At 31.1% G+C, this 26,748-nt stretch overlaps 2 protein-coding genes across 2 annotated transcripts; both read left to right on the plus strand.

The window, feature by feature from the left end:
- The first annotated feature begins 2,034 nt into the window (after nt 1-2,034).
- Nucleotides 2,035-6,142, plus strand: LOC137805678 (probable E3 ubiquitin-protein ligase ZFP1). The gene is made up of 4 exons (XM_068605616.1): nt 2,035-2,142; nt 3,460-3,513; nt 5,578-5,703; nt 5,975-6,142. The coding sequence occupies exons 1-4, from the start codon at nt 2,035-2,037 to the stop codon at nt 6,140-6,142; spliced, it is 456 nt and encodes a 151-aa protein (XP_068461717.1).
- A 4,197-nt stretch (nt 6,143-10,339) lies between these two features.
- LOC137805963 (probable E3 ubiquitin-protein ligase RHG1A) lies at nt 10,340-15,730 on the plus strand. The gene is made up of 8 exons (XM_068605839.1): nt 10,340-10,795; nt 11,315-11,358; nt 12,289-12,390; nt 12,464-13,671; nt 14,004-14,054; nt 14,457-14,501; nt 14,900-15,043; nt 15,260-15,730. The coding sequence occupies exons 3-8, from the start codon at nt 12,378-12,380 to the stop codon at nt 15,473-15,475; spliced, it is 1,677 nt and encodes a 558-aa protein (XP_068461940.1). The 5' UTR covers nt 10,340-10,795; nt 11,315-11,358; nt 12,289-12,377; the 3' UTR covers nt 15,476-15,730.
- The last annotated feature ends 11,018 nt before the right edge of the window (nt 15,731-26,748 follow it).

Raw genomic sequence — 26,748 nt, forward strand, 5'->3', positions numbered from 1 at the left:
CAAGTTCGAATGTTGCACGTAGCGTGCATGGAATCAACATAAATTCACCGAACATTCCGAGAAAAAGAGGTCTCCCTGATCATGCTTCTGGAGAATTTCATCAGGGTGAAAGTTCAAACATGCGTCAAGAGAACGGAGAGATCAAAAGACTTGCTACTGAGTCTCAGATGAGAGCTAACAACAATGTGAACCCGTCACCACCATCACTTCCTCCGCTGCAAGAGTATCAATTCCTCCCTCCCCGCCATCTTAATCCAAACAATGCAAGGACACCTTTTGCTCCACCCAACGGGATGACTAACACTAATCAAAGAAGAGGGTCTTATGGTCCGACACCAAGCCAAGGGAATTTTCATTTCAACGGAGCCTCAACACATTCCCAACTGTGTCCTCTCCAACCCTCACATTCCGTTCGGCCTTCATTCATGTCCAGTTCTGCCTCCAGCGTTAACAACCTAACCGTGCGGAATGCTACTCACTCAATATCCTCCCCGTGTCCTCACGATAGAGCTGATTTTATGATTCCATTTTATGAACATGGAAATAACATGTTTGGTCCTGCAGTTACATCCGTGGGTAATTTTCCCACTTATCGACCAAACAGGTCTTACGTTGATAGTGAACAAGATACTGCTAGAAGGGCTCTATCTTCTGTTCTCCCCCATCAGTTTGAACCCTCTGAATCAGAACCACTGCAATTACTACCTCGAAATGTGGGCAATGGTGGCAGAGTTAGTAATGCTCGAGCGAACCACCCTCTCAGTGATCATGCTAGCTCTTCAAGATGGATTTCTCCTCTGGGCTCACGAGGAATGCCCCATTATGCTGCAGCAAGTAGTTCTAGCACTCAGAACCTTCATAGTCTTAGGCCAGGACCACAATTTCCTTCTCCTGAAGTGCTAAGAGGACTTCCATCTGAGGTATGCTCAATTCCTTTTACCTTCTTATAATTAAGCTATACAAATATTATTATTATTATATAATATAAGAGTATGTTTTTATATCCATATATGAATTTCTTATTTGATTGTGGGATCAATATATAAATTTTGAAAAATGAAATTTTGACAACCATAAGAATTTTTTATGTGATTGATTTATATATAAATATATGATAAAAGGTAAATTTGTAATTAAATAAAAAAAAATATTAAAATAATAGTATTGAGAGTTGTAATGTGGTTGTATATAAAATAGGGTTGTCAATATATCATTACCCATAAATTTTGAAGATAAAATACATACAACTTTGGTGGATTTAGTTGTAATTAAAAAAAGAATGGAAGAGTTACAACTTTTTGATCCTCTTCTATTTTTTTTTATCAGCAATGAATAAATAAAATTAAAAGGGATACTTTAGGGGTATCCCAACCCATATACAGAACCAGAAGTGAACTTCCTATATCATCCACAAAAGAAACTCTCCTTTATGGTTGGAGCAAAACAACCATAAAGTGAGAAAAACATACCCAAAAATATAACCAACAAGTTACCTCAAAGCAACATTCAACTTTACCGAAACCCCCAGAACCGAGGCCATCTACATTCACCTCGCCACACGACAAATTACCCGTGCAGGGAATAACTCGCCATGTAGCTTACTCTGGTGAGCACTAAGTGCCACGAGGAGCACAATCTCTCCAAAATCGCCTGCCACCAATGCTACTCGCCATGTATGCTCTGACCTAAGGAAACCCCGCTCTCGACGAGGATCCACTCGGGAAATCCCCTCGTCGACGGACGAGCCGTTCCCTTCATCTCATTGCTCATTATGAGGTTTAACATACATCTTTATCGAACCAACACATATGGACTTACTCACCTAAAGCTCCAACAACTTCAAAAAGGTTTCTGGAGAACCCGGCGATGTGTCTACCTCGGCGATTTCCAGTTATCTGATCTTTTGTTCTTCGGATACGGCGATGATGCACAACTTCAGCGACCACCGACTACGCTTGCATGGAGATCGCCGCTTCATCGGCTGGCGATCATGTTGACCTTTGCATAACTTCGGCGACCTCCGATTACACACATATGGAGAACACCGCTACACCGATCGGCGATCATGTTGACCTTTGCATAACTTCGACGACCATCGACTACACACGCATGGAGAACGCCGCTTCCTTGACCGGCGATCATGTTGGCATTTGCATAACTTCGATGACCACCGACTACGCACGCATGGAGATCGCCGTTTCATCACATATGGAGAACGTCGCTTCATCGACCGGCGATCATGTTGACCTTTATATAACTTCGACGACCACCAACTACGCTCACATAGGGATCACCACTTCAACGATCGGCGATCATGTTGACCTTTGCATATCTTCGGCTACCTCCGATTACACACATAAGGAGATCACCGCTTCATCGACCGGCGATGATGTTGACCTTTGCATATCTTCGGCGACCACCGACTAAGCACGCATGGAGATTGCCGCTTCATCGACCGGCGATCATGTTGACCTTCCAACCCAATTTTGAACATTCAATCTTCACATTTAGGCACCTGCATAATCTTAGCCCCTGCGCCACGTTTTGATCCTCTTCTATACTTGGATCTCTTGTTCTTTTTAAATAGAAAAGCCATGGAACATTCACCATTAACTAATGTCATTTCTTTCATTTTTTATACCCCCTCCATCTTCTTTATCAGCAAGAAGATATAATAAATGTGGTCTACTTTAAGAGTGGTTTAACCCTCATACAAATCAAAATAGACATACCCTTAACCTGTGCCAAGGAGAAGGCTTCAGAATAGTTTACCACTCATATGTTGAATAAACAATTATTCATATGCCTCCAAATCTCGCTTACCAACACAATCCAAACATTACCCAAAATAAGATTAACTGAAGTGGTTGCATCAAGAATTTTAAACTACTCGAAATGTGACCCATGAGGGAGAAGATTTACAGAACTCACTCCTAACTAAGGGTAACAAAGATTTCAAGTTAGTCAAGCGACTATGCAAACGAAGAATAGATGACGTGTCGACTCCTCTAACACCCTATACAAACAACACAGATTGCTCTCAACATGAACTCATTGTCTCTTTAGGTTAACCTTGGTAGCAATCTTATTTTCAATCACTCTCCAAACAGTGACATAAGTTAAAGGAAGAATCTTAATCCTTCAGACAAAATTGTACATCCTTAAACAATCATCTGCTTCCTCTTCCCTTAATAAACCACAAAAGAACAACAAGATCGAGTTCCTTCAGTTAAGAAAAATTCTTGTATAAGTGAACCAAACTATGATGCATCAAAGTTTTTTTTGAGTGTGGTATACATGTTTTAATAGACATTTTGAACGTATGTTTAAGTTGCAAATTTTATCACTCTTTCTTTCGAGGTTTGATGCACAAATTTTTGTTTGTTTACCATCATAATTTATTTGGTAACTAATTTAGCTCTCACCTAGTGAACTGTCTTGCATTTTTGTTCCATACAGTTTCGATCTCTCCTGCATTCTTCTCTTAGAGGTGGTCGTGGTCTAATGATCGAGGTTAGATTTTACTTTTCTTCCTATTTGTATATTTTTCTTGTATGCTTGGCATAACTGGTCTTTATTTATGATTACTTTCCATCTTATCTTTTTTTATGTTAAAATATATTTTTAAACATTAATTTTTTTACAAACAATTATTTCTGCCCTTTATATTTTAAACACTTAATTCTCATATTTGAACTAATATTGTTCGTTTAAAATAAATTATATATCCCTTTTAAAGTTGAAACACAATTTTTTTACTTATTTATAAGTGGTTGGTGTGGTGAGTTGCCTTGTAAAGTGGGCTTTTTATGTTCCTTTGATAACCTTTTCTTCCCGATGTGCTATGCCCCAGTGAATGCTTATGTTGATTAAGGGTTTAGGCACACCCTCAAGTGTCCATTTAATATTAAATTAATTCAAGAGCACACTCTCCAATCCTCATCTCACCCTCTTTAGCTGCTGCTCCACCTAAAGTTTCCAGGGCTACACTTGAGATACAATTTTTTTTTTATCGGCATAAAAAAATAAATTAATATGAATCAGTTTAGGAGTGACTTAACCTTTCTACATAATCATAACACAACAGTTTCTCAAAACTCCTTCTAACCTACCTAATCTTTATATCCTTAAAACAATAAACACCCGAGTCAAAGGAATAAACTTTGCATAAGCTCACTTAATTGAAAACATACAAGCCATAGGATAAATGCACCACTTAGAATAAGTAAAACATGCAGAAACAGATTTAGATGTTACTCAATACCAAACCTTTAATTGAGCTAAAGTAAACATTTCTGAATGGTCAATCACTCCACCTTGAAAAATATGCTTATTCATGTGCTTCGAGATTTCATTTACTACTGCAATCCAAATGCTACTCTAAACAGCTTTAACCTGGGCAGATGTATTTAACAAATTAAACTGCAAGAAGTGGGAAATTGGATCAACATGATCATTGGACATAATCCCCAACCATGTAAAACACTGTTTCCAGATAAGTCCAGCGATCCTGCAATCAAAAAACAAATGATTTGTTGACTCCACTTCCATCCTGCAAAAGCTACCGAGGTTGCTATCAACCGAAACCCCACACCTTTCCAAGTTAATTTTTGTAACAACCGAATTAATCACTTGACACACATTACCTTCTCCATCCCCTCCATTTTTCACTAGTGCATCCTTTTCATCCCATGCAGTCAAAGAAATCTCAAAAATAGAAATAGAGTAACGTGTCTTTAAATTCCTTTTTTTTCCTTTTTTTTTCCTGTTTGATCAAGTACTTCATTTAGTATAACTAGTCATCCTTAATTTGTCAATTTTTAATAAATAGAGTTTAATTATTCAAAAAATACCTTTCTCCAATATTACTTCCCAACTAGTCAATAAATCTTATACATGTATTCTATGAACTTTTTTTATATGAATTTGATTAATTTTTTTATCAGTAAGAAAAAAATAAATAAATATAAACTACTTTAGGGGTGATCCAACTCTTATACAGAGCACAATAAGTTCTCTCATTCCTTCTAAACAACCTAACCTTCTAAAACTTAGAACAACACACAACCCAACCGAAGAAATAACTCTTATAAAAGTTCACTTAATTGAAAACACAATGCACTTTTTTACTAATAAAAAAATGTGTTCTATTTGGTATACGCTATTCAATTCTGATTGAATTCTCCTTTCTTTAGCCCCCAAATAAACAAGGCGGAGTCACTTTTGACTAATTTTCTATGTTGTTCCAAAAAATTTGATAAACTTCGACATTGAATTAAGCCTGACTTATGGAACCATTACAACTACAAATAGCCTCCTGAAATCAATCAAGCAATTAGCTTTTTATTGTCCATCTATGAAAGTTTTATTCATTCCAAATTGGTATTTTCCATTTATTATCTGAGAATAATATTTGAAAAGTTCCTACAACTTATGTTTAGCATTTTTTTAAAGTCTAGTTTGAAAGGAAGCAATGCATTTTCACTTGTTTTCCTAGTGAAAAGAGTAGATTTTCAATCTAGTTCAGAATAAAATATTTGGCTTGTTCATTGCTCTGAAAAGTATTATTTGAGGCAGATAACGCCGCAAGCATCCAGGGGACTGAGTCTGGAAACGATAATGCAGATCATGGAGCGTGAAGTTTTCTTGGTTGTTGATGGAAATGATCCAAAAGAAAATAAAGAAAAATGCCCCGTCTGTCTGGTGAGTCCTACATTTTCATTCATAGTTATTTTCAGACGGTAACGAACACCTCAAACTCTTTAATAGATGTGAAAACAAATATTTATGTACCTCATTTCCAATATTCTATTAACTACCTGTTAATCAGGCTATTATTTTCTCATATATAAATAGTACTTTTAGCTACTTCTTAATCATGTTTCCATAACTCTCATTGTATGGAATTTGTGTGCATGTTCACATCTTTGTGTTGTGTTAATTTTTCTTTTACAACATTTTTTTCCATCTATAGGAAGAATTTTGCAGCGGAGAGTATATTGGGAAGCTGCATTCATGTGAGCACAAGTTTCACTTTGATTGCATTAAACAGTGGCTCATGCACAGGAATCTTTGCCCCGTCTGCAGAAGAACTGCGTTGGAAAGGCGTAATGACCAAAGTGTAGTATACGTATTTGAATAAATTGAAAAGAGAGAAATAGAGAGTATGAGACACCTTAAATAATAGTTATCCTATTCCAATATATATAATGTATGAACTTTTAAAACTGAAGAAATACTTATTTTTATTAATAAATTTTATATTATTGTTATATAGGATACATAATTTTAATTACTTAATAGTTTTGATTTCAAATTTAATTCTTTATATTTTGTTATTGTATCGTGTTGTTTTAATCAAAATGATTAGTAGTCAATTCCTTCTTAGTGATTGGAAGCTAGCAAGTTATTATAATTTCGAGTTAGGTTGCCTCGATCGGATGACTATTAGACTAGGATTCATGGGAGATAAATGAAGTATCAATAAATTGCACCCAATTTAGAAAAACACATGCAAACCAAGGGACAAAGACTGTCTAGGTGTTAGAGATGTAGAATTATTCAGTATATAGCCCTATTAGGAAAGTGAAAATGGATTACGACATGGAAAATCAAGGAATGGAATGTGGGATGAAGGGGCATTCAAAAACTTTGGCCTTTGTTAAATTATGTTAAGGTGGAGTGTTGGACCTTTCAGAAGTATTCACCTTGTCACAATTAAGGGATTGGTCTTTGATAACTTCAAAGTCTGTTTCTGCTAGTTTTTCTTACTCTGAATGGTGTTTGGATCCTGCTGCTTGTATGTTTTCAATTAAGTGAGCTTTTGTAAGGTTTGCTCCTTTAGCTGGGTTGTTTGTAGTCCTAAGTTAGTGAGGATTATGTTGTTTGGAAGAGGTGTGAGATTTTATTGTGTTTTGGTTTGTATATGGGTTGGACCACCCCTTAAGTGGTTCATATTATTTAATCTTTCTTGCTGATAAAATATATATATATATATATATATATATTTATGATTTTGTAAGTAAGATGGTTTGAAATTTGTATAAGGATGGAGACATTCTTAAAATTCTTCTTTAATTAATTAATTAATTATTTGTTGATGATAAAAAATGGAATGTGAAATGGTGTTCTAGAATTAAAATATTGATTTTGGAGAAATATTAACCAAAGAAATAATAATAGGTCTAATTCGTGGTGGTAGACGGATTTAAAAAAAATGTGGGAGAGACATAAAAACTAATTGGATAGTAATATACATTAAAAAATAGAAGCAAGAAATCAAATAAAATTATGAGATGATAGAAGGCTACAAATAAGAGCAATGTTACCTAGAATGTACACAAACTCTCTACACAAGGAAGCTACTTAGGGGAGGTTGGCACGTGGAATGGGAAATCATGGGAATGAAAGTTATCTCGGAGAAGAAAGTGGTCTGAGTGGGAAAGATCACAAGTCCCAAATCTAATGCAAGAATTAGAAAATATATAGTTAGATAGAAGTAGAGAGGATATGTGGGTATGGAATAACAACAAGTCACAAGAGTACACCATTAAGTTGGCATACAAGAAGTGTCAACTTTGAAGCAATGAGGAGGACCATAAGTTATTTGACTAATTCAGGAAACTAAATGTTCTTCCATTTGTACAACACCTTGTAAAAGTGTCATAGTTATATGTTACATACGAATTCAATATTTATAGGTATATGTTATATACGAAGGATAAAGTAGATGTGAAGGAAATTTTTAATCTCGTGCAAGTAAAGACATTGACTTGGATAATCCATAAAAACAAAAAAAAAGTAAACTTTTCCTAGGTGTCTTAACCCCTCACATGTCTGACCAAGTTTATATATTAAGCTTTTTGGAAGCACACTTTGTGGAATGCCACCTATGTATCTGCTGCTCTTCATTAGATTGATGTAAATATAATGTCTTATTTATTTTAGGAATTAGTGTATGTTGTAGGGTTGGGTTTTATACCCCATCTTTATTTTTTACTTATTTAGTGGCTACACACTCTTTTTATTTTAGTAAGTTGTAGATTGTTTAGGACTTCTTCTGGAAATGGATTGGAGCACTAGAGTTCCATTTTATTTATCATTTTTTATCCACTTCAAAATGCAATTTAGTTATCAAGTTTAGCGATCAAAATAAATTGAAGGAAAATTATGAAGGCGCAAGTAAAGGTACGTTATTAGATTGTTACAAAGTATCGCGAAGTTTATTTTTCCTAACCATATTGGGTTCTGGATCCTTTGGTCTGTATATGGCTGATTCGGTAAAGCTAGTTAGTGCTTGGTTTGGTTGGTCATTTGTTCGGCGGTTTTGGGTGTCGAGTTAGGAGTTAAATTTTATGTAAGTTTGTAAAAGGGTTGGATCATCCCTGAAGTGGTTCCCATTTATTGATTTTTTTATTGCTGATTGAAATAACTATTGATTTAGTTTTGGTCGCTAAATAATTAAAATTATTGACCAATTTTGATTTTTATTGTAAAATACAAGTAAATTACTTCAAATTAGTGACCAATTGGATTTCATTTGTTAAATAACTATAAATTAACGATCAATTCTAATTTTGATTATTAAATCACTACAAATTAGTGATCAATTTCATTTTAATAGCTAAATCACTACAAATTAATGATCACATTTAGCAATCAAATTATAATTATTTTATTATTATAATTATTATTAACATTAATAATAATAAGAATAATAAAATTATTAATAACAATAAAATTAATATAATTAATATGACAATAATCATAATCATTGAGAGATTAGTAACATTATTAATAATAATAATAATAATAATAATACCAATAATAAATAATAATAGCATTAATAAATACTATTAATAACAATTCTAAATTAGTCACAGAAAATGATTTTATTTTAATTTTTAAGTTAACCCCATCAACATCTGATCTATACCCAAACATATAGACACATACATGAATAATTGTTTGTTTAAAGAAGCAGTGATTGATTATACTGAAGTATTTTCTCTGGCACAGGTCAAGGTTTTTGGTCTTGGATCAACTCAAAGATACCGTTAGTGAGTTTCTCATTCACTGAATGATGTCTTGAACCCTTGGTATGTATGTACTCGATTTAATGCTGGTTTTTTCTTTAGTTATTAGTGTTGGAAAGGAAGTAGATGATTAATCTGTGAATTTGAAATACGAAGGTGGAAATGAACTTTTATCTTTTATTCTCTGTATGAGAGTTGGATCACCCCAAATCGATTTAATTTAATTGTTTATTATCGATAAAAAAAATTATACCCTAGCCAAAGCTCTCTTAAAGCACAACAAAAAGTGTAATGTACCCTGCACCTACCTAAAAAGTGGATGTGGTCCAATATAAGGTGTTCACTAGTGAAATATAATTTTTAAGTAAGGATATGCTACAATTAGTAGTTAAGTCTTTTTCTAAGTGTTGTAGCATCTCTTAAATACTCCCAATTTATTTATTTATTCATTAGTTATAAAAAAAAGTATAAAACCCCCCACTACCCTACTTTACAAACCTGGCCATATATAATAAGTCTAAAATATACAATTGAAATGCAACTTGGCTATCACTTATGTTTGTTCCTATTTTAGTCGCAAATAAATTTATTGACTAATTTTTTAACTTTAGTGGCTAATTTTGGTAATCACTAAAAATATTTTTTGTAATAATAAAATTTACATTTTTAAATCAATCTACATTCAAAATATTTGACATTTTTTAAAATCTAATTTTTAATCATAATTTTGTTACTCAAAGAAATTTCAGTAGATTAAGATAAGAATATGTATATAAATTATTTTTTATATTAACTTCTAAAACGTGTGAGACTTGTAAGATTTATAAATATATGGAAACGATCACTGATTTTCTTTTACAAATTCCCTCAAAGTTTAAATCAAGAGAAATGAGCCAGATAAGATGTAAATAATACTCAACGTTAAAGAAATAAATGAAATTAAAAATAGAAAACAGTTTTAAATGAATATAAAAAGAGTAGAAATAAAGAAACTATTTAATGCTTGTGGGCAGTTATAATTAAACTGAGGAAAAATAATACAACATTCATTATAAACTGTGCATTAATAAATGTAATTAATTTTAAAATTTAATAAAATATTTATAAAAATTTGTTTTTTTTGAATTTACATTAATTAAATAATAAATAAGGATAAACATATAAATAAAAAAAGTAATTCTTAAACTTTAAAAATAAAATTTAAATTAAAAAAAAATAAAACACGACATTTAAAAGAGTAATGGGAAGAACACATTGAAATCTGTTTAACAAAATACATAAAGAGTATACTTAATTTTTTCCATGTTTTATTAATTGATTGCATATATTTTCTTGAAAAAAAGTGAAGGATTTGAGAAAAATGTTGAGAAACCAGCAAAGGCTGTAAAGTTATGAAGTAGGGGAGGAGAGAGTGGAAAAAGAGGGAGAAAACACGAGGATGGCATCTGGACTTTTTGTCTGTAGTTCCCTATGCCAGCATTTTTCATATGCGTTTCTGAAATTAACAAGTTCCATTTCCCTTCATGTAAAAATCAACGTAAGAAAGAGAATTTCTATAATAACCCAAAATATGCGTTTGCAACACAAACCTCACTAGTTATGCTTATAAATGAAACACCCTCACCCTTCACTATTCACTTCAATTTTCAAGCTACACACACTTGAGATACAGAGCAAAGAACTTGCTTCACAGATAACTCAGCAAAGTTATCAACTTTTGCTGCTCAGGGCACTTATTTCTGCAGATCTAATGCCCTTGGGTATCCTCTTCATTTCTCTATATATCCTCTTTGTATACATGTCACTTTTATCCCTTTTTTCCCTTTTGATTGTTCATTTTCTTAAAAAAATGGGTTTTTGGTATGTGGGTGGATGTGTTATTTCAGATCACTTATGCATGCTTTATTTTCCCTTATCTGACCCTTCATTGTGTTTTAAGAAACCCATTTCTATTTTATTAACCGATTTGCCCTAAGCGATTTGGTACTTAGGGTTTTCTTTTGAAAATTTGATTTTTTGAAGCAAATTGTTTTTTTATGGCTTTAGAGTCCAAAGGGTACTCTAATTCTTATAGATCAAAATTGTATTTCTAAAAAAAATTAATATGAAACTATTCCCATTAATTTTGTTTTTTTTAAGTTGTTTTTTACTCATCTATTCCTTAAGAGAAATTCCCAATTTTTTTTTCTGTGTTACCATATATGTTTTCTTATAAATGATATTTTTTTTTTATGTTTAAATGTTAAAATCAAGGAAAACTGAGTCTAATTGTACATTAGGAATTGGCACAATCTGAGGAAGGATTTTCTGCGGTCGGAGAAAGGTACACCCAATTTTATTGTTTATACATGTATGATTTGAGTTTTAATGGTAAATTTTTAAAGTAGAGCTTTTTAGTTATCTGCAATGCAATTTTTATTATGATCATGTTTGTGTACTAATTCCCCCTTGCATGTTCTTTTAAGTAATAGTTAAGTCTTTTTCTATTTATGTTCTAACATAAATATGCATGTCGATTCTCTCATACTGCAAATGATTTTTGTAGTCATTATAGTACCCTTCACATTTTTACAGTGCATTTGTTAGATTATATATAATTAGTCCATAATATCATTCAAAATAGCACAAAGAGGTTTTAGGGAGATTCAAAATATAATCTTTCAAAAGAACATTCTAGCTTATAGCTTTTCACTCATTCATAAATATACTTGTAACATTCATAATGTTTATAACATTGTAAGTATTGAGATATAATTAATTTATCATGTGGACAACTAATAGAAATCACCTGTCTCTGTTCTTATGTTTATTGCATGAAGGCTACGAAAGGTAATTCAATTCATTACAGGCTGCATATTAATTTATAAAACTCAATCATTTATTACAAGCTCAGGAGAAAAATAAATAGCCATTCTTTGTTCAATCATATTTTGTAGTTTGATACTATATATATACATTGATAATAATTAAACATTGACTTCCATTTTTAGCAATTAAATACCAAAATTATTCATATATTTACAGGAATTAAAACGTATTAATTCTTTCCTTTCATATATTATTCTCAGTTTGCGGATAAAAAAATTTCAGTGTATTTTTTTTTATCGGCAAAGAATTATATAATTAAAATATCTCAGTCATGAATTAACATGTCTTTTCATTTCCTATAGGATAAATTATATCATTTCATTGACGCAGTTTACATTGTTGTGCAAATAACTCGAAATAATATTTTCTTATGGCTCTAAAGCAGGTTTAGTGACTCAGTAGAAAACACATTACCTAGTCTTCATCATTGTCTTTCCTTTGAATCTTCAGCCTTCAGAAGTGAATTTGGCAACGATGAACCCTCATGGTGTGAGATCATTCCTCTCTCCGACATTTATTTGTGAACACTCTTTAACTATTTCATGTCCATTTTGTTGAAGGTGGCTCAGCTGGAGATGCTAATCCAAACAACCAAAATTATTGGAGGCCTCTCCCTTCCAGTGAAACACAGGAGAGGCTGCTTCCCTTATTTCCCCTCTTTGCTACTGATCAGGAAGGGTTTCCTCAGCCAGAAGTGAATCTCCCTCAGCAAGGTGCCAACAACAATGGTGCCAGAACTGATCCTCCACTTCAGGAAACCCCTAATGCTATAGCACCGGAATCAAACATTTCCTCTTTTAGTCCCCTTGCTGGAACTCTTACAAATCCTACAGAAGATGTAAACTTGTGTCAGAACTTTGGCATAAGCAGTCAGGGTGCAACAATATCTCCTGCTACGATTCCAAGTTCGAATGCTGCAGGTAGCGTGCATGGAAGCAACTCAAACAGCGTCAACTTAACAAGAAAAAGAAGCCTCCCTGGAAATGCCTCTCCACATATAGAAGAACCTAAAACACCAGATTCTGGGTCTCAGGTGAGAGCTACCCCCAATGTGATTCCACAGAATGCAGGACCAACTATTCCACCAACCAACACTAGAGCTGACTGGATGAATGATACCAATCATAGAAGAGGTTATGGTGCTCAACCTTTTATTCCAACACATTCCCTTCACTCTCCTCTCCAACCCTCACATTCCGTTCAGCCTCTATCTTTTCACAGTACTTCCTTCATGTCTAGTACTACCTTCAATGGAAACACCATGACCACCATGAATGCTGCTCACTCAGTATCCTCCCCCTTTCCACACCCTGGAGTCGACATTATGCTTCCATTTTATCAACATGGAAACAACATGTTTGGTCCTGTCGTAACATCATTGGGTAATTTTCCAACTTATCGACCAAACTGGTCTTACATTGATAGTGGTCGAGATACTGCTAGAACGGCTCTTTCTTTTGTTCTCCCCTTCCAATCCCCGGTATCTGCACCAATGCAATTACTACCTGGAATTGTGGGAAATGGTGCCATAGTTAGTAATGCTGGAGCAAATACATATTACCCTCTGAGTAATCATGCTAGCTCTTCAACTTGGGTTCCTCCACTGGGCTCACGAGGAATGCACTATCCTGCTGCAGAAAGTAGTCCTGTCTCTTGGAACCACCATGGTTTTATATCGCCTGCTATTCCACCCACTGTCATTCATGAACCCGCTTTTCCGCTACCACAATTTCCTTCTGAGGAAACGAGAAGAAGGCTTCCAAATGAGGTATGCGTACGCTCAATGCTTTTACCTTATAATAACAAAAATCTGCTATTTTTCTTGCTAGCCCTAAATTTTCGGCTCAATTTACACCCTGACTTGCATAATAATTTATATTTGAATGTAAAAAAAATGGAAGTCTCACAATATCATGACTCTTTGAAACCTGATATATTAACATCCATTAAAATTTATACTACCATCCTACAAACTTTGGTGCATTAAAGTTTTGAGATGCATATTATTACATAATATTATTTACCACCTTAATTTATTTGGTAACTAAATTTAGCTTTCACCTAGTAAACTTTTTTTCATATATTGTTTTTTTCATACAGGTTCGATCTATCCTTGATTCTTTACGCTATGGTCAGGCTCTAAGGTTCGAGGTAGATTTTCGCAAAATTATATCTTCATTCTCTTATAATCAAATTCTATATACGATGGCACAAATTAAACCTTCGGTATATATTGTGTTTAGACCATCTTATAAAGATTTAACCCAGACATCCTTTCAAATATAATTTAAATTATTGTTGTAAACACAACTTGCTATCAAAATAAATAAACTGATAACAAAATTTATATACTTTTTTTTTCAATTCTAAAGTATGTTCTGTATCCTTTTTCTTATTTTTTAATGACATATTTTTCTCGTCAACTACTTTCTCTTTCTACTAATTTACTCCTCGAGTGCGTATATGTCAGTACCTGATGAGGTAATTCTGCTTTTAATTTGTCGTCACTATTAATCGTTGTAATTAAAAATGTCTTATGTCTCTATCTTATAGGAATTGATGATCCTTGACTACTCACTTGTGTTACGTGCGTTTGAGGTATGATATAGATTCATGCATTCATTTTCCACGTCTATTTCATTGTCACCTTTTCTTTTATCTAGCTCTCTATTCATTATTCATCATAGCTTCTACTCTCTCTCTCCATTTTTTCTTTCTTCTTCCATAATTCCTTTAAAATCTTCCAAAACTTTCGATAAGCTTCGAAATTGAATTAGGCCTTGACTTTGGAACTTTTACATCTGCAAATTGCCTTTGCAAATCTATCAAGCAAACAGCATTTCACTGTCCATCTCTGAAACTTCTATTCCTTTCTATTCCGAGGATAAAATTTGTTAAGTTCCTACGAATTTCTTAAATTCTAATGTGAAAGGAAGCAAGGCGTTTGCACTTGTTTTCCTATTGCTTATTTCTCTAAACAGAATTATTTGAGGCAGATAGAGCACCCTGAACTGTTTGGGACATCGCCATCCTCGGGACTGAGTCTGGAAACGATAGCACAGTACATGGATAATGAGACTTTCTTGGTTGATGATGGAGATGATTCAGAAGAAAACAAAGAAAAATGCCCCATCTGTCTGGTGAGTTCTAATTTCCATTCATAGTTATTTTCAGACGTTAACTCAACACATCAAACTCTTTAATAATAGTTGTGAAAATACATATTTCTGTATCTCATTTCCAATTTTCTATTAATTACCAGTTAGGCTATTATTTTCTCGGATATAAACAGTACTTTTTTCCATCTTTTTATCATGTTCACGTCTAAGTTTTACAAAATTTGTTTCCATCTATAGGAAGAATTTAAGAACGGAGAGGAAATCGGGAAGCTGCATTCATGCGTGCACAAGTTTCACCTTGATTGCATCAAAACTTGGCTCAACCGCAAGAACCTTTGCCCCGTGTGCAGAAGAACTGCGTTGGAAACGCAGAATGACCAAAATGCAGGTGGTAGAGCTGGAGCTGGAGCTGGAGCTGGAGCTGTAGTTAACGGTGAAGGTGGCAGAGAATAGTTCCGGTATTGCAACTTTCTTTTTCCCTTCATGGAGCAAACTTATGGATGCAGTGAGCGCGTACTTGATTCTTTATGAGAATTAACGAACTTGAACTCATGCAAGACTTTCTTTTTCTTTTCTTTTAATTGAAGTTTTTATGGTACTTGGAGTTGGGATGATATTGGACAAAGTCATTCCAAGCTCCAACGGATGATAACTATTTGGTTGTTGCTCATAAGATGCTTTGAACTTTATAATAATTTGTTTTGCTCCAAAACTATCGACTAGTTTTTTCCCTGTGGAAGCGTATAACTTTGATTATATTCTAGATTAGAGCCATGGAAACCTTTTCTTTGGTTTTAATTCTGGTAATAACTATGACCTGTTTTGAATTAGATCGTTCGGCATGTAACTCTTTTTTCTCACAAGTTAACATTTTTTTTTTCGTTTTGCAGCAATGGTTACACGATTAAGTGAGATCTACTTTCATATTTTTGACAATATATTGTTATTTTATTTTAAAATTTTATTTATATTCATTTTTATTAGAAAAATATTTTAGTATTAAAAGAGATTGTAAAGTGGAAGTGAAAGAAAAAATTAGAAACTTTTTTTCTCACAAAATAAGAAAAGGTTTCTTACACTAATTTTTTTTCTTTTACTTTGACTTTACAACCTCTTCTAATACTATAAAATATTATATTTTTCAAACAAAAATTAATATAAAGAAAATTTTAAAATAAAAAATAATATATTTAATTATCAAGTGAACTTAGATGTCATCTAAATACGTCAATCTATTATTGTTTAAAAAATTATACTTTTAAATTTAGGAGTGTCAATGCGGACTGGTTTGTCTCATAAAGACTCTCGTTCCGCATAAGGAGTGTGAGCTTATTTTCGTGATCTGCCCCGTATAAGAGGTAGTTCGCAGGCCAGCCCGCATTATAAGAAAAAATAATTGAAAAAAAAAATTATTAGTTCTAAAAAAACTTATTTTTGTTGTTGAAAAATTAAAATTTTATACATGTTTCAATTAAGATAAAAATATGAATTCATGTATGAGTGTTGTTAGAAGGTTTGATTAAAAATAATTAAAGTTTTGTTTTGCATATATTTTTTCTATATATGTATGTACATATACTAGAGTATCTTATCAAAGTTTTGCTATAAAATATTTTAATAAAGATGACAATTCTTTTAACGAGTATTTTATTGAAATTTCTTTTTTATATTTTTTTATTAACAAATTTTAAATAAAAGATTTTACTTAAAACTAAATTCATTGTCACTCTTAATATTAACTCTTTTCGATGATTAAAATAAAACATTCATTTTTTAGTACATTAAATGCAATTTTTAAAATAAAATAAAATAAAAGTCACACTACAATAATGAGTGAGTGGGGTATGGTTTATCTTGTTTTAATTCATTCAATTAAAATAAATATATGAATTCAAGTATGAGTGTTGTTAGAAGGTTTGATTAAAAATAATTAATGTTTTGTTTTGCATCTATTTTTCCTATAAGTGTATGTAAATATACTAGAGTATCTTATCAAAATTTTGCTATAAAATATTTTAATAAAGATGACAATTTTTTAACAAGTATTTTATTGAAATCTCTTTTTTATATTCTTTTTATTTATAAATTTTGAATATAAGACTTTACTTAAAACTAAATTCATTGTCACTCTTAATATTAACCCCTTTAGATGATTAAAATAAAACATTTAATTTTTTAGTACATTAAATACAAATTTTTAAATAAAATAAAATAAAAGTCACATTGCAATAATGGGTGAGCGGGGTATGGTTTATTTTATCCCTATTTCAATTCATTCAATTAAGATAAATATATGAATTCAAGTATGAGTATTGTTAGAAGGTTTGATTAAAAATAATTAATGTTTTGTTTTGCATCTATTTTTTCTATATATGTATGTAAATATACTAGAGTATCTTATCAAATTTTTGCTATAAAATATTTTAATAAAGATGACAATTTTTTTAACGAGTATTTTATTGAAATCTCTTTTTTATATTTTTATTAACAAATTTTAAACATAAGATTTTACTTAAAACTAAATTCATTGTCACTCTTAATATTAACTCCTTTAGATTATTAAAATAAAACATTCATTTTTTAGTATATTAAAATTAATTTTTTAAATAAAATAAAATAAAAGTCACACTGCAATAATTTGTGAGCAGGGTATGTTTTATTTGATCCCTATTTCAATTCATTCAATTAAGATAAATATATAAATTCAAGTATGAGTGTTGTTAGAAGGTTTGATTAAAAATAATTAATGTTTTGTTTTGCATCTAGTTTTCCTATATATGTATGGAAATATACTAGAGTATCTTATCAAAGTTTTGTTATAAAATATTTTAATAAAGATGACATTTTTTTAACGAGTATTTTATTGAATTTTCTTTTTTTTTTATATTTTTTGTTAACAAATTTTAAATATAAGACTTTACTTAAAACTAAATTCATTTTCACTCTTAATATTAACCCCTTTAGATGATTAAAATACATTCATTTTTTTAGTACATTAAATTTAACTTTTTTAAATAAAAATTACACAACAATAATTTGTGAGCGGGGTATGATTTATTTTATTCCTATTTCAATTCATTCAATTAAGATAAATATATGAATTCAAGTATGAGTGTTGTTAGAAAATTTAATTAAAATAATTAATGTTTTGTTTTGCATTTATTTTTCCTATATATGTATGTAAATATACTAAAGTATCTTATCAAAGTTTTGTTATAAAATAAAAATGATAATTTTTTTAACGAGTATTTTGTTAATTTTTTTTTATATTTTTTTATTAACAAAATTTAAACATAAGACTTTACTTCAAAATAGAATATGACTTATTTCATCATTTGAAGAAAATATGTTTTGACACTGAAATCCTTATTACAACCGTAAATAATAATAATGTATTAAATTTTTAAAGTGTATACAAGATAATACATTAACAATCGCATAAATTTATATTTTTTTCCTTACAACTGGTTTTATTAACTTTTTATTTAATAATTTAATTTATATTTTATTTAAATAACTTGATCTAATGTATTATTATTATTATTATTATTATTATTATTATTATTATTATTATTTAGATTTATTAAAAGGTTGTAAAGTAAAACGAGAGTTGTGAAGATAGTTTTTTCCCTTTTTAACCTTTACGCCTACTTGATTTACTCATAAACCTAGAAAGTAAACTTGCAGCAAAATATAATCTCTCTTCTTTTAATTCTTTTTGTGATTTTTTTTTCATGCTAAAGTTTCTGGAAAATATTTTTTATTAGAATTGAAGAAGAAAAAAGGATATTTAATTGCTTTCTATTGGTGTTCACTGTAACATCCCTAATTTTTTACCCATATATAATAAAATAAAAGTAAAATAAACACTATCTACTTAACATATGAATATATACATCAAAAGTTTTAAAAACAAACAGAGCATTCAAATTAAAATTTTCACATCCTCCAGTTGCTCACTTAGGAGCTCTATTACCTGCAATCTCGTCTGCTCCCGTGTACGATCATCACAGATAAAGAAACAAACACAAAACGAATAACAGGTATATCACGTTCATCATCCACATTACTCCTATCAGATTTCTACTGACTCACATACTCAGACACTTGACTCTACTTCCGGAAGACTCGGGTATTGAAATTAGCATCCAGAGACCTGCACCTGTCATACTACTGCTGTGAAGTCCACACAGTCATGCACATAATTATTTCAATATCTCATCATCTCATCATCTTCATATGACAGGGTAAATCCATTTGATCTGCTCTGATCAGTTCTTTCAAACCTCAGACTCAGCCAAATGAACCTCCTTCGACTCTCACCAACTGAATAACTTCATCTATCTGATTCCACTATATCAGTAGAGTCAGGATCGTCTCATTCACAGGACACTCACAAATCAATACACCCTAATAACAATCTCAACACGGTATTTCCTTTCTTGAAAATACTATGTCTTGATCACACTTTAACCTCATTACATACATCATTTAACATATCAATGCACCACTCAATCACATCATATTTAAACTTTCTAAACAATCCAAATATATCTCAAACTTTACTTATATACATAATTAATTCCAAATATATGCTCTTTAAATCAATCATCATTTAAAATCAAACAACCACTTCTCATCAAACATCTCATTAAGTAATTCAAAAGAATATTCTAAAACAAGTTCAACTCATTTATATTATTATTCAAACACTTTCAATTCTCAATCACAAACCCCTTCAACAACTTATTCACCTTAAAATCAATATAAAATATTCAAAGTCAACTATTTTAGTCAATATATTACTTTACTCTTCAAAAGAGACAATCCTGCAAACAAAAACAATTGGAATTGGTGACCACGTCACCCCCACATCCAGAATCTTCTAACCTAGGGTTTTAATGAAAAGAATAAGACTAGCTTCCCTTACCTGGACTTGAGCAGATGCTCACTAAGAGCTCCAACCACCAAAATCTTAATCTTAAGGATAATCTAACCTGCACACAAAGTTCTGATCACAAATCTAACTATATCACTATGACCCTGATCTAACAGAGACTAATTCTGAAGATAAAAACCTCACATGCAAACTTAAACTAAAAGGCACCCTAACCATATCAAAACTAACTCAGAAAATGAGCAAAAAATGAACTTACTCTATCTAAGATTCTGATCGGGCAATCTTGTAGATCTCGCTACCAGGAGTCTAATGGTGGACTCCGATCGTCAAACAGATGAGCGAGGAGGTCAGAATCTTAGAGAGAAGGGAGAGAAAAGGAAAAGGAAACTTCTAGAGAGATGGTGGTTCTTTTAAAATGAAGCCTGAATAACTAATTTTCTATTTATATAGCTTTTTCACTTTAATAATAAAATATTCAGGTGTCATTTTAATTGTACCATTTCTACTCTAAGACTATTTTTCTCGGTCCTTACATTCTCCCCAACAAGAAAAATTTTCGTCCCCGAAAATTGACTTACCAGAAAAGAGATAAGGATAGGTTTCGTTTCTCTAATGGTTCCTTCTAATTCGTAAGTTGCATCACTAAACTTATCATCCCTGATTCTTCCACACAAATTATCTATTGTACTTTCGACACACAAATCCAACAAATAAATTATACTAACAAAACCAGATGTATGCATACATTGGATTCAAAACAAATGCAGTGTCTAGTGTCTAGCCATGGACATGAAATTCGATTATTAAATGTAAGCAATTTTTTTTTTATTTCATAAAAATGATGGCAATAATAAATTACAAAGTCAACAACTAGTAAGGATCTATTTATGGGGTTGTATACCCATATGTTACTGTGTTTTGTGTTTTGGTGAATGAAGCTATTATCACATGTTAAAATAAATATATTTTGTTCACAAGTGAAGTCAATCAAACCTGACAAGACATACTTAATTTGAAACAATCACACGAAGAATAATTTGTTGTATTTATTTAAACCAAATGAAATAAATTAAGAGAATTGTGACCGTAAGATCCAGAGAACATCAAAGAAAAACAAAAAAAATCTCTACAATATCCAATGCAATGGTTCTGGTTTCTAATCCAGCCAACCCAATCAATGACTCCCACATATTGCATCACAGGCAGAACAAATAAGGAAGAATAAAGGAAAAACAAACAAATTAATCTTTTTCAAACAAGGCCAACAAATTACTATTGAAGTGAGCTAGCAATATCATGCACATGTACAAACACAAATCTTCTAGTACAAACTAACACTACATTCAAAATTGTCTCGTGAAGCTCAACTACCAAAAATAGTGCAAGAAGTAGTGTCATTGTTAATAAAAATGTTCTTGTCTCTACACAGGTATACAAAATTTAAGAATTAAGTATAAGTTCCATGAATTTAGCCTTTTTTTTTTAACTTTAATGAGTGAGCATTATAAGAGAATTTCACATCTAGAAACCAGGGTCAGGATGTAGAGTCTAAAGGAATGATGTAGGTTTGGTTCTTGTAGAATTCTCAAATCACAACAAACACATTGGCTAATGTGTCTAATGAAACTTCAGATTTAGTGCATCGGGCAAGTGAAATTAGCTAAACTCTCAAGTTATTATGAATTTATGATACCCTATAATAAGTCTCACTTTGACTTATTTGACCATAGCCTAACCAAGATGGGGAATATCACCATCAGGATCGACACCTCAATTCTTAGTACTGCAAAACATATATGAATTCATTGAGTTTGTTTATCACTAAAAGAAAGTAGTTGAATTAAAGTTGTCTCGAATACTCGGGAATTCAAATTTTTTGTAAAGAATGACAAATCCATATCAGACTTGTAATTAAAACTATTATACATAATACTGGTATATAAAAAAAACACTTGAAAATCAAGAGAGATGGAGTTGAAATGAAACACAAAAGTTTAATCACAATACCAATTCCCAAAAGTCATGACTAACCCTCCAATTCCCATGAAAAAATATAATAGAGGCTAAAAATTATAAATGCTTTGCATGCACACATCTTAAAGTTTGAACATATATAGTTCCCATAGAAGTAAAACCCACATAAGAAAATATTGTCAAAATACAAAGAGTACTGAATTACTATTTTCCCATCCAAGTATAACAAATAGTTCACTTTTATATTAGGTATCTTGAGTAAGTTTTTAAAAGATAAGCATTTACTCCTTAAAAATAAACAATAGGTTCCGATATTAACAATAATAGGAAAATTACCAATAACCTTAGTATTTAACTTCTTATCTTAAATGACCAGAGCTTAGAATGAGAATAAATAAGATTAAGAGTCATGACTTCAATACAATTGATTATCAATTATCAGTCCAACAACCAGTGATGATAATTCAGTTAAATGCACTATAAAAAGATGTGCATACTATTAACTTGAAAACCTGTAAAATCATACCATTGCAAACATAACATTTACAGTGGCAATCAATCTCAACTAACATCCAATAAGAGTTTTATCTAGTAAAGCTAGCTAGAATATTCTCTTTCGTTTTGGTATCATAGGTAATTCAAATATGAATCTTCAAACAATGATATCATGTGCAAGAGAAAATCTCAAGTGACAATAAAAGTGACTGTTTCACAATGCAAGAATGGTGAAAAAGAAAACTTTACAACCACACATTCGTACAAAAACAAAATTTATTTCAGTGTGTTGTGGCTTCTAGGTGATTACTACAATATATAAAGGGACTAATGTATAACAATGAGAGACAAAAGGGAAGAACGAGAGAAAATCTTCAAGTAGGTAAAATTCAATACAAGTAAAGCAACAATCTTTATGGTTGAATCTTCAAAACATTAAGTCTCCTTACAAGTAGCAAATAATAATAATATTATGGTCACATAGGTACTCTTCAAGGAACAAATGACAATAAAATTAAATATTTTGTGCTCTTTCCAACCTCACTCTTGTAAACAACCATTAACAGAAACAATTAAAACTTGAAAACAAGCAAGTCACATATAAAAGGATACACAAATCACAAATACACATCAAAACAAACCTTCATGAATCATCATACAATCGAAACACAATCACCACTGTAACCACATAAAACAACACAATGTCAAACTTCAACAGGCCATATCAAATGTAACATCCCACATACAACTTATTTACTCTCCATAACTTATATGTATCTGAAACTAAACCTTGACACAATTAAATCTAACTTGCACTTGCTCTACACTTATTGGGTAACTATCCATTTTACTTTCTAGAGATTTTGAAACTATTGTTTTATATTCCTATTCCTATAAAATGAATTTGATAAAGAATCAATTCATTTAGAAGATAACATCTAGATCCTACAAAGACAAGCGTCTCAAAATCATATAGAATTTGAGTTTATCAACAAAATCATAATACTTTTAATATATAAAGCATTACACCAAAATAATTATTAGTGTAAAACTTTTAATCTAAAGGAAAACTTTCAAATAAATAAATAAACACTTAATTAAATAAAATATAACACACAAGAATAAAAGAAGCAAAGTTTCAACATAATACATTATAGCAAGCTTAGAAAACCACTTTTGTTAACTTCAAACAACATCCATTACTTCAGTATTTATCACAGATGAGAAAGTTTCTTGACCAATGATTTCTAAGCATAATTGCATTTGTACATATTTAAAATTATTTAAGATGCTAAACTAAGATAACAAGCAATACACAAAAACAAGAAAACTTTTTATTTATTTTAAGAAACAAGGAATGTTCCACCTATTTTTTATTTTACACTAGTTCCATCTTGCATAGAGATTATAAAAGCTGAAACACAAACAATCTATATTTCCATCTTGCATAGAAATTATAAAAGCTGAAACAAACAATCTATATTGAATCACGAAAGAGAACAACATAATTAATTGTGTCAAAACTATGGTGCTAATTGTATATCTTAGGAAGTTTTATATGTTATTCTTCCTGTAATTTTCTTCTCTATAATAGTCATATATCGCTATTAATTAATACTAAGAGTTTATGTATTAAAAACAATAATCTCAAAATCACAGGGATTTGTCTCCTTAAATTTAGTTGTTCATATTTCCTAAAATAACTAGCAGGTTCATATTCCTTATGAATTTGAGATCAACATAAAGCATCTTCTTCTTTTAATTGTATGCAAGAGACCCTTTAACCACACAATGACCACAAACTCAGATTTACAATATCACAATTTTTGTTTATTTATATTTAAACCAAAATAAAAGTAAAACAGTGCAATAGATGTTGAAGTTTTTTTTTTTTTTTCAAGATCTTTCATTCTTAATACTAAATTTTTTATTTAAAACATACATTTAACTAGAGCACAACAAAGTACAATAAGATAAAAAAAAACAATTTTTTTTTAAAATAAAATAATCAGAAAACTTTTCATTATATTTCTAATTTAAACTCAAACAATAATCTATTACCAGAAGAAACACAACGAACCCACTACCCTCAGGTCACCTTAAAGATGAACTGCTCTGATACCAAATGTAACATTCCTAATTTTTTACCCATATATAATAAAATAAAAGTAAAATAAACACTATCTACTTAACATATGAATATATATAACTATCTCATAATTGTATCTAAAAAAAAATATCCCTCTTCATAGGGATTTTAATATATACATCAAAAGTTTTAAAAACAAACAGAGCATTCAAATTAAAATTTTCACATCCTCCAGTTGCTCACTTAGGAGCTCTATTACCTGCAATCTCGTCTACTCCCGTGTACCACACGATCATCACAGATAAAGAAACAAACACAAAACGAATAACAGGGTAAGCTAGCTATAACAAAATTTTCTATATAATTTAAATTTCAAATTGATACACAAAATTCATAAATTCTCATACAATTTCTCAAACATTTCACATAACCATTAAGTGTTTATCACGTTCATCATCCACATTACTCCTATCAGATTTCTACTGACTCACATACTCAGACACTTGACTCTACTTCCGGAAGACTCGTGTATTGAAATTAGCATCCAGAGACATGCACCTGTCATACTACTGTTGTGAAGTCCACACAGTCATGCACATAATTATCTCAATATCTCATCATCTCATCATCTGATCTGCTCTGATCAGTTCTTTCAAACCTCAGACTCAGCCAAATGAACCTCCTTCGACTCTCACCAACTGAATAACTTCATCTATCTGATTCCACTATATCAGTAGAGTCAGGATCATCTCATTCACAGGACACTCACAAATCAATACACCCTAATAACAATCTCAACACGGTATTTCCTTTCCTGAAAATACTATGTCTTGATCACACTTTAACCTCATTACATACATCATTTAACATATCAATGCACCACTCAATCACATCATATTTAAACTTTCTAAACAATCCAAATATATCTCAAACTTTACTTATATACATAATTAATTCCAAATATATGCTCTTTAAATCAATCATCATTTAAAATCAAACAACCACTTCTCATCAAACATCTCACTAAGAGCTCCAACCACCAAAATCTTAATCTTAAGGATAATCTAACCTGCACCACAAAGTTCTGATCACAAATCTAACTATATCACTATGACCCTGATCTAACAGAGACTAATTCTGAAGATAAAAACCTCACATGCAAACTTAAACTAAAAGGCACCCTAACTATTTCAAAACTAACTCAGAAAATGAGCAAAAAATGAACTTACTCTATCTAAGATTCTGATCGGGCAATCTTGTAGATCTCGCTACCAGGAGTCTAATGATGGACTCCGATCGTCAAACAGATGAGTGAGGAGGTCAGAATCTTAGAGAGAAGGGAGAGAAAAGGAAAAGGAAACTTCTAGAGAGATGGTGGTTCTTTTAAAATGAAGCCTGAATAACTATGTACCATTTCTACTCTAAGACTATTTTTCTCGGTCCTTACATTCACCCAATAATTACATACCAACTCCAATTTTGAAAGGATTGAGTTAAGGTGCCATTCGATGTTGTATTTCTACAAAAAAAAAAAAAAAAAAAAATCAACTTCTCTCTTTACAATATATTAAATACTTTCAGAATTTACACCAAATTTCAAGACAGATTCTAGATATTCAGAATCTTCTTGCATTATTATCCGATCTAAAAGGGAGTTACTTTATAAATCTGAAGCGGGAGTATTTTGGATATTTCATCACCCTTGTGAAGGTGCAACTTTAAACCATGGGGTGCATAATGCAATGGCCATAAGTTAATATCAGGTTCAAGTCCAGTTAGTTGGGCTTTATATAGGACAGGCTACCCAAACCCAATAATAATATTGACTTCCATATTTCGTTGCTGGCTGTTTCTTCTTGCACCTCTGTAGCTTCTCCGAACACTCATAGGTCAGAAAAAAAAATCATTTTGTCCTTAAAAAATATATTTTTTAGGAAATGTTATTTTTTCCTATGTACACCTCCAGATCCAAAAATACCTTTTCAAAATTCTACAATCCAAAATACGTTTATTTTTTAAAAAAAAAAATCATTATGAATTATAAAATCTAGAAAGTATTTTTTAAATTTGGTAATATCTTTCAAATTGTATAATTCGTTTCACCTCTTACTAGTATTTTGAATTATATAAATTTAAAATGTATTATAAATTGTACATTAAAAAATTATTTTCAAATCAAAATAGATATTATAATAAAATGTTAAATATTATAAAGAATTATATTTGGAAAAAATAAAATTAAGTTTGAGATGGTTTGATAGTTGGAGG

This window comes from Phaseolus vulgaris, chromosome 3, assembly GCF_000499845.2.
Source record: "Phaseolus vulgaris cultivar G19833 chromosome 3, P. vulgaris v2.0, whole genome shotgun sequence".
Classification (NCBI taxonomy): Eukaryota; Viridiplantae; Streptophyta; class Magnoliopsida; order Fabales; family Fabaceae; genus Phaseolus; species Phaseolus vulgaris.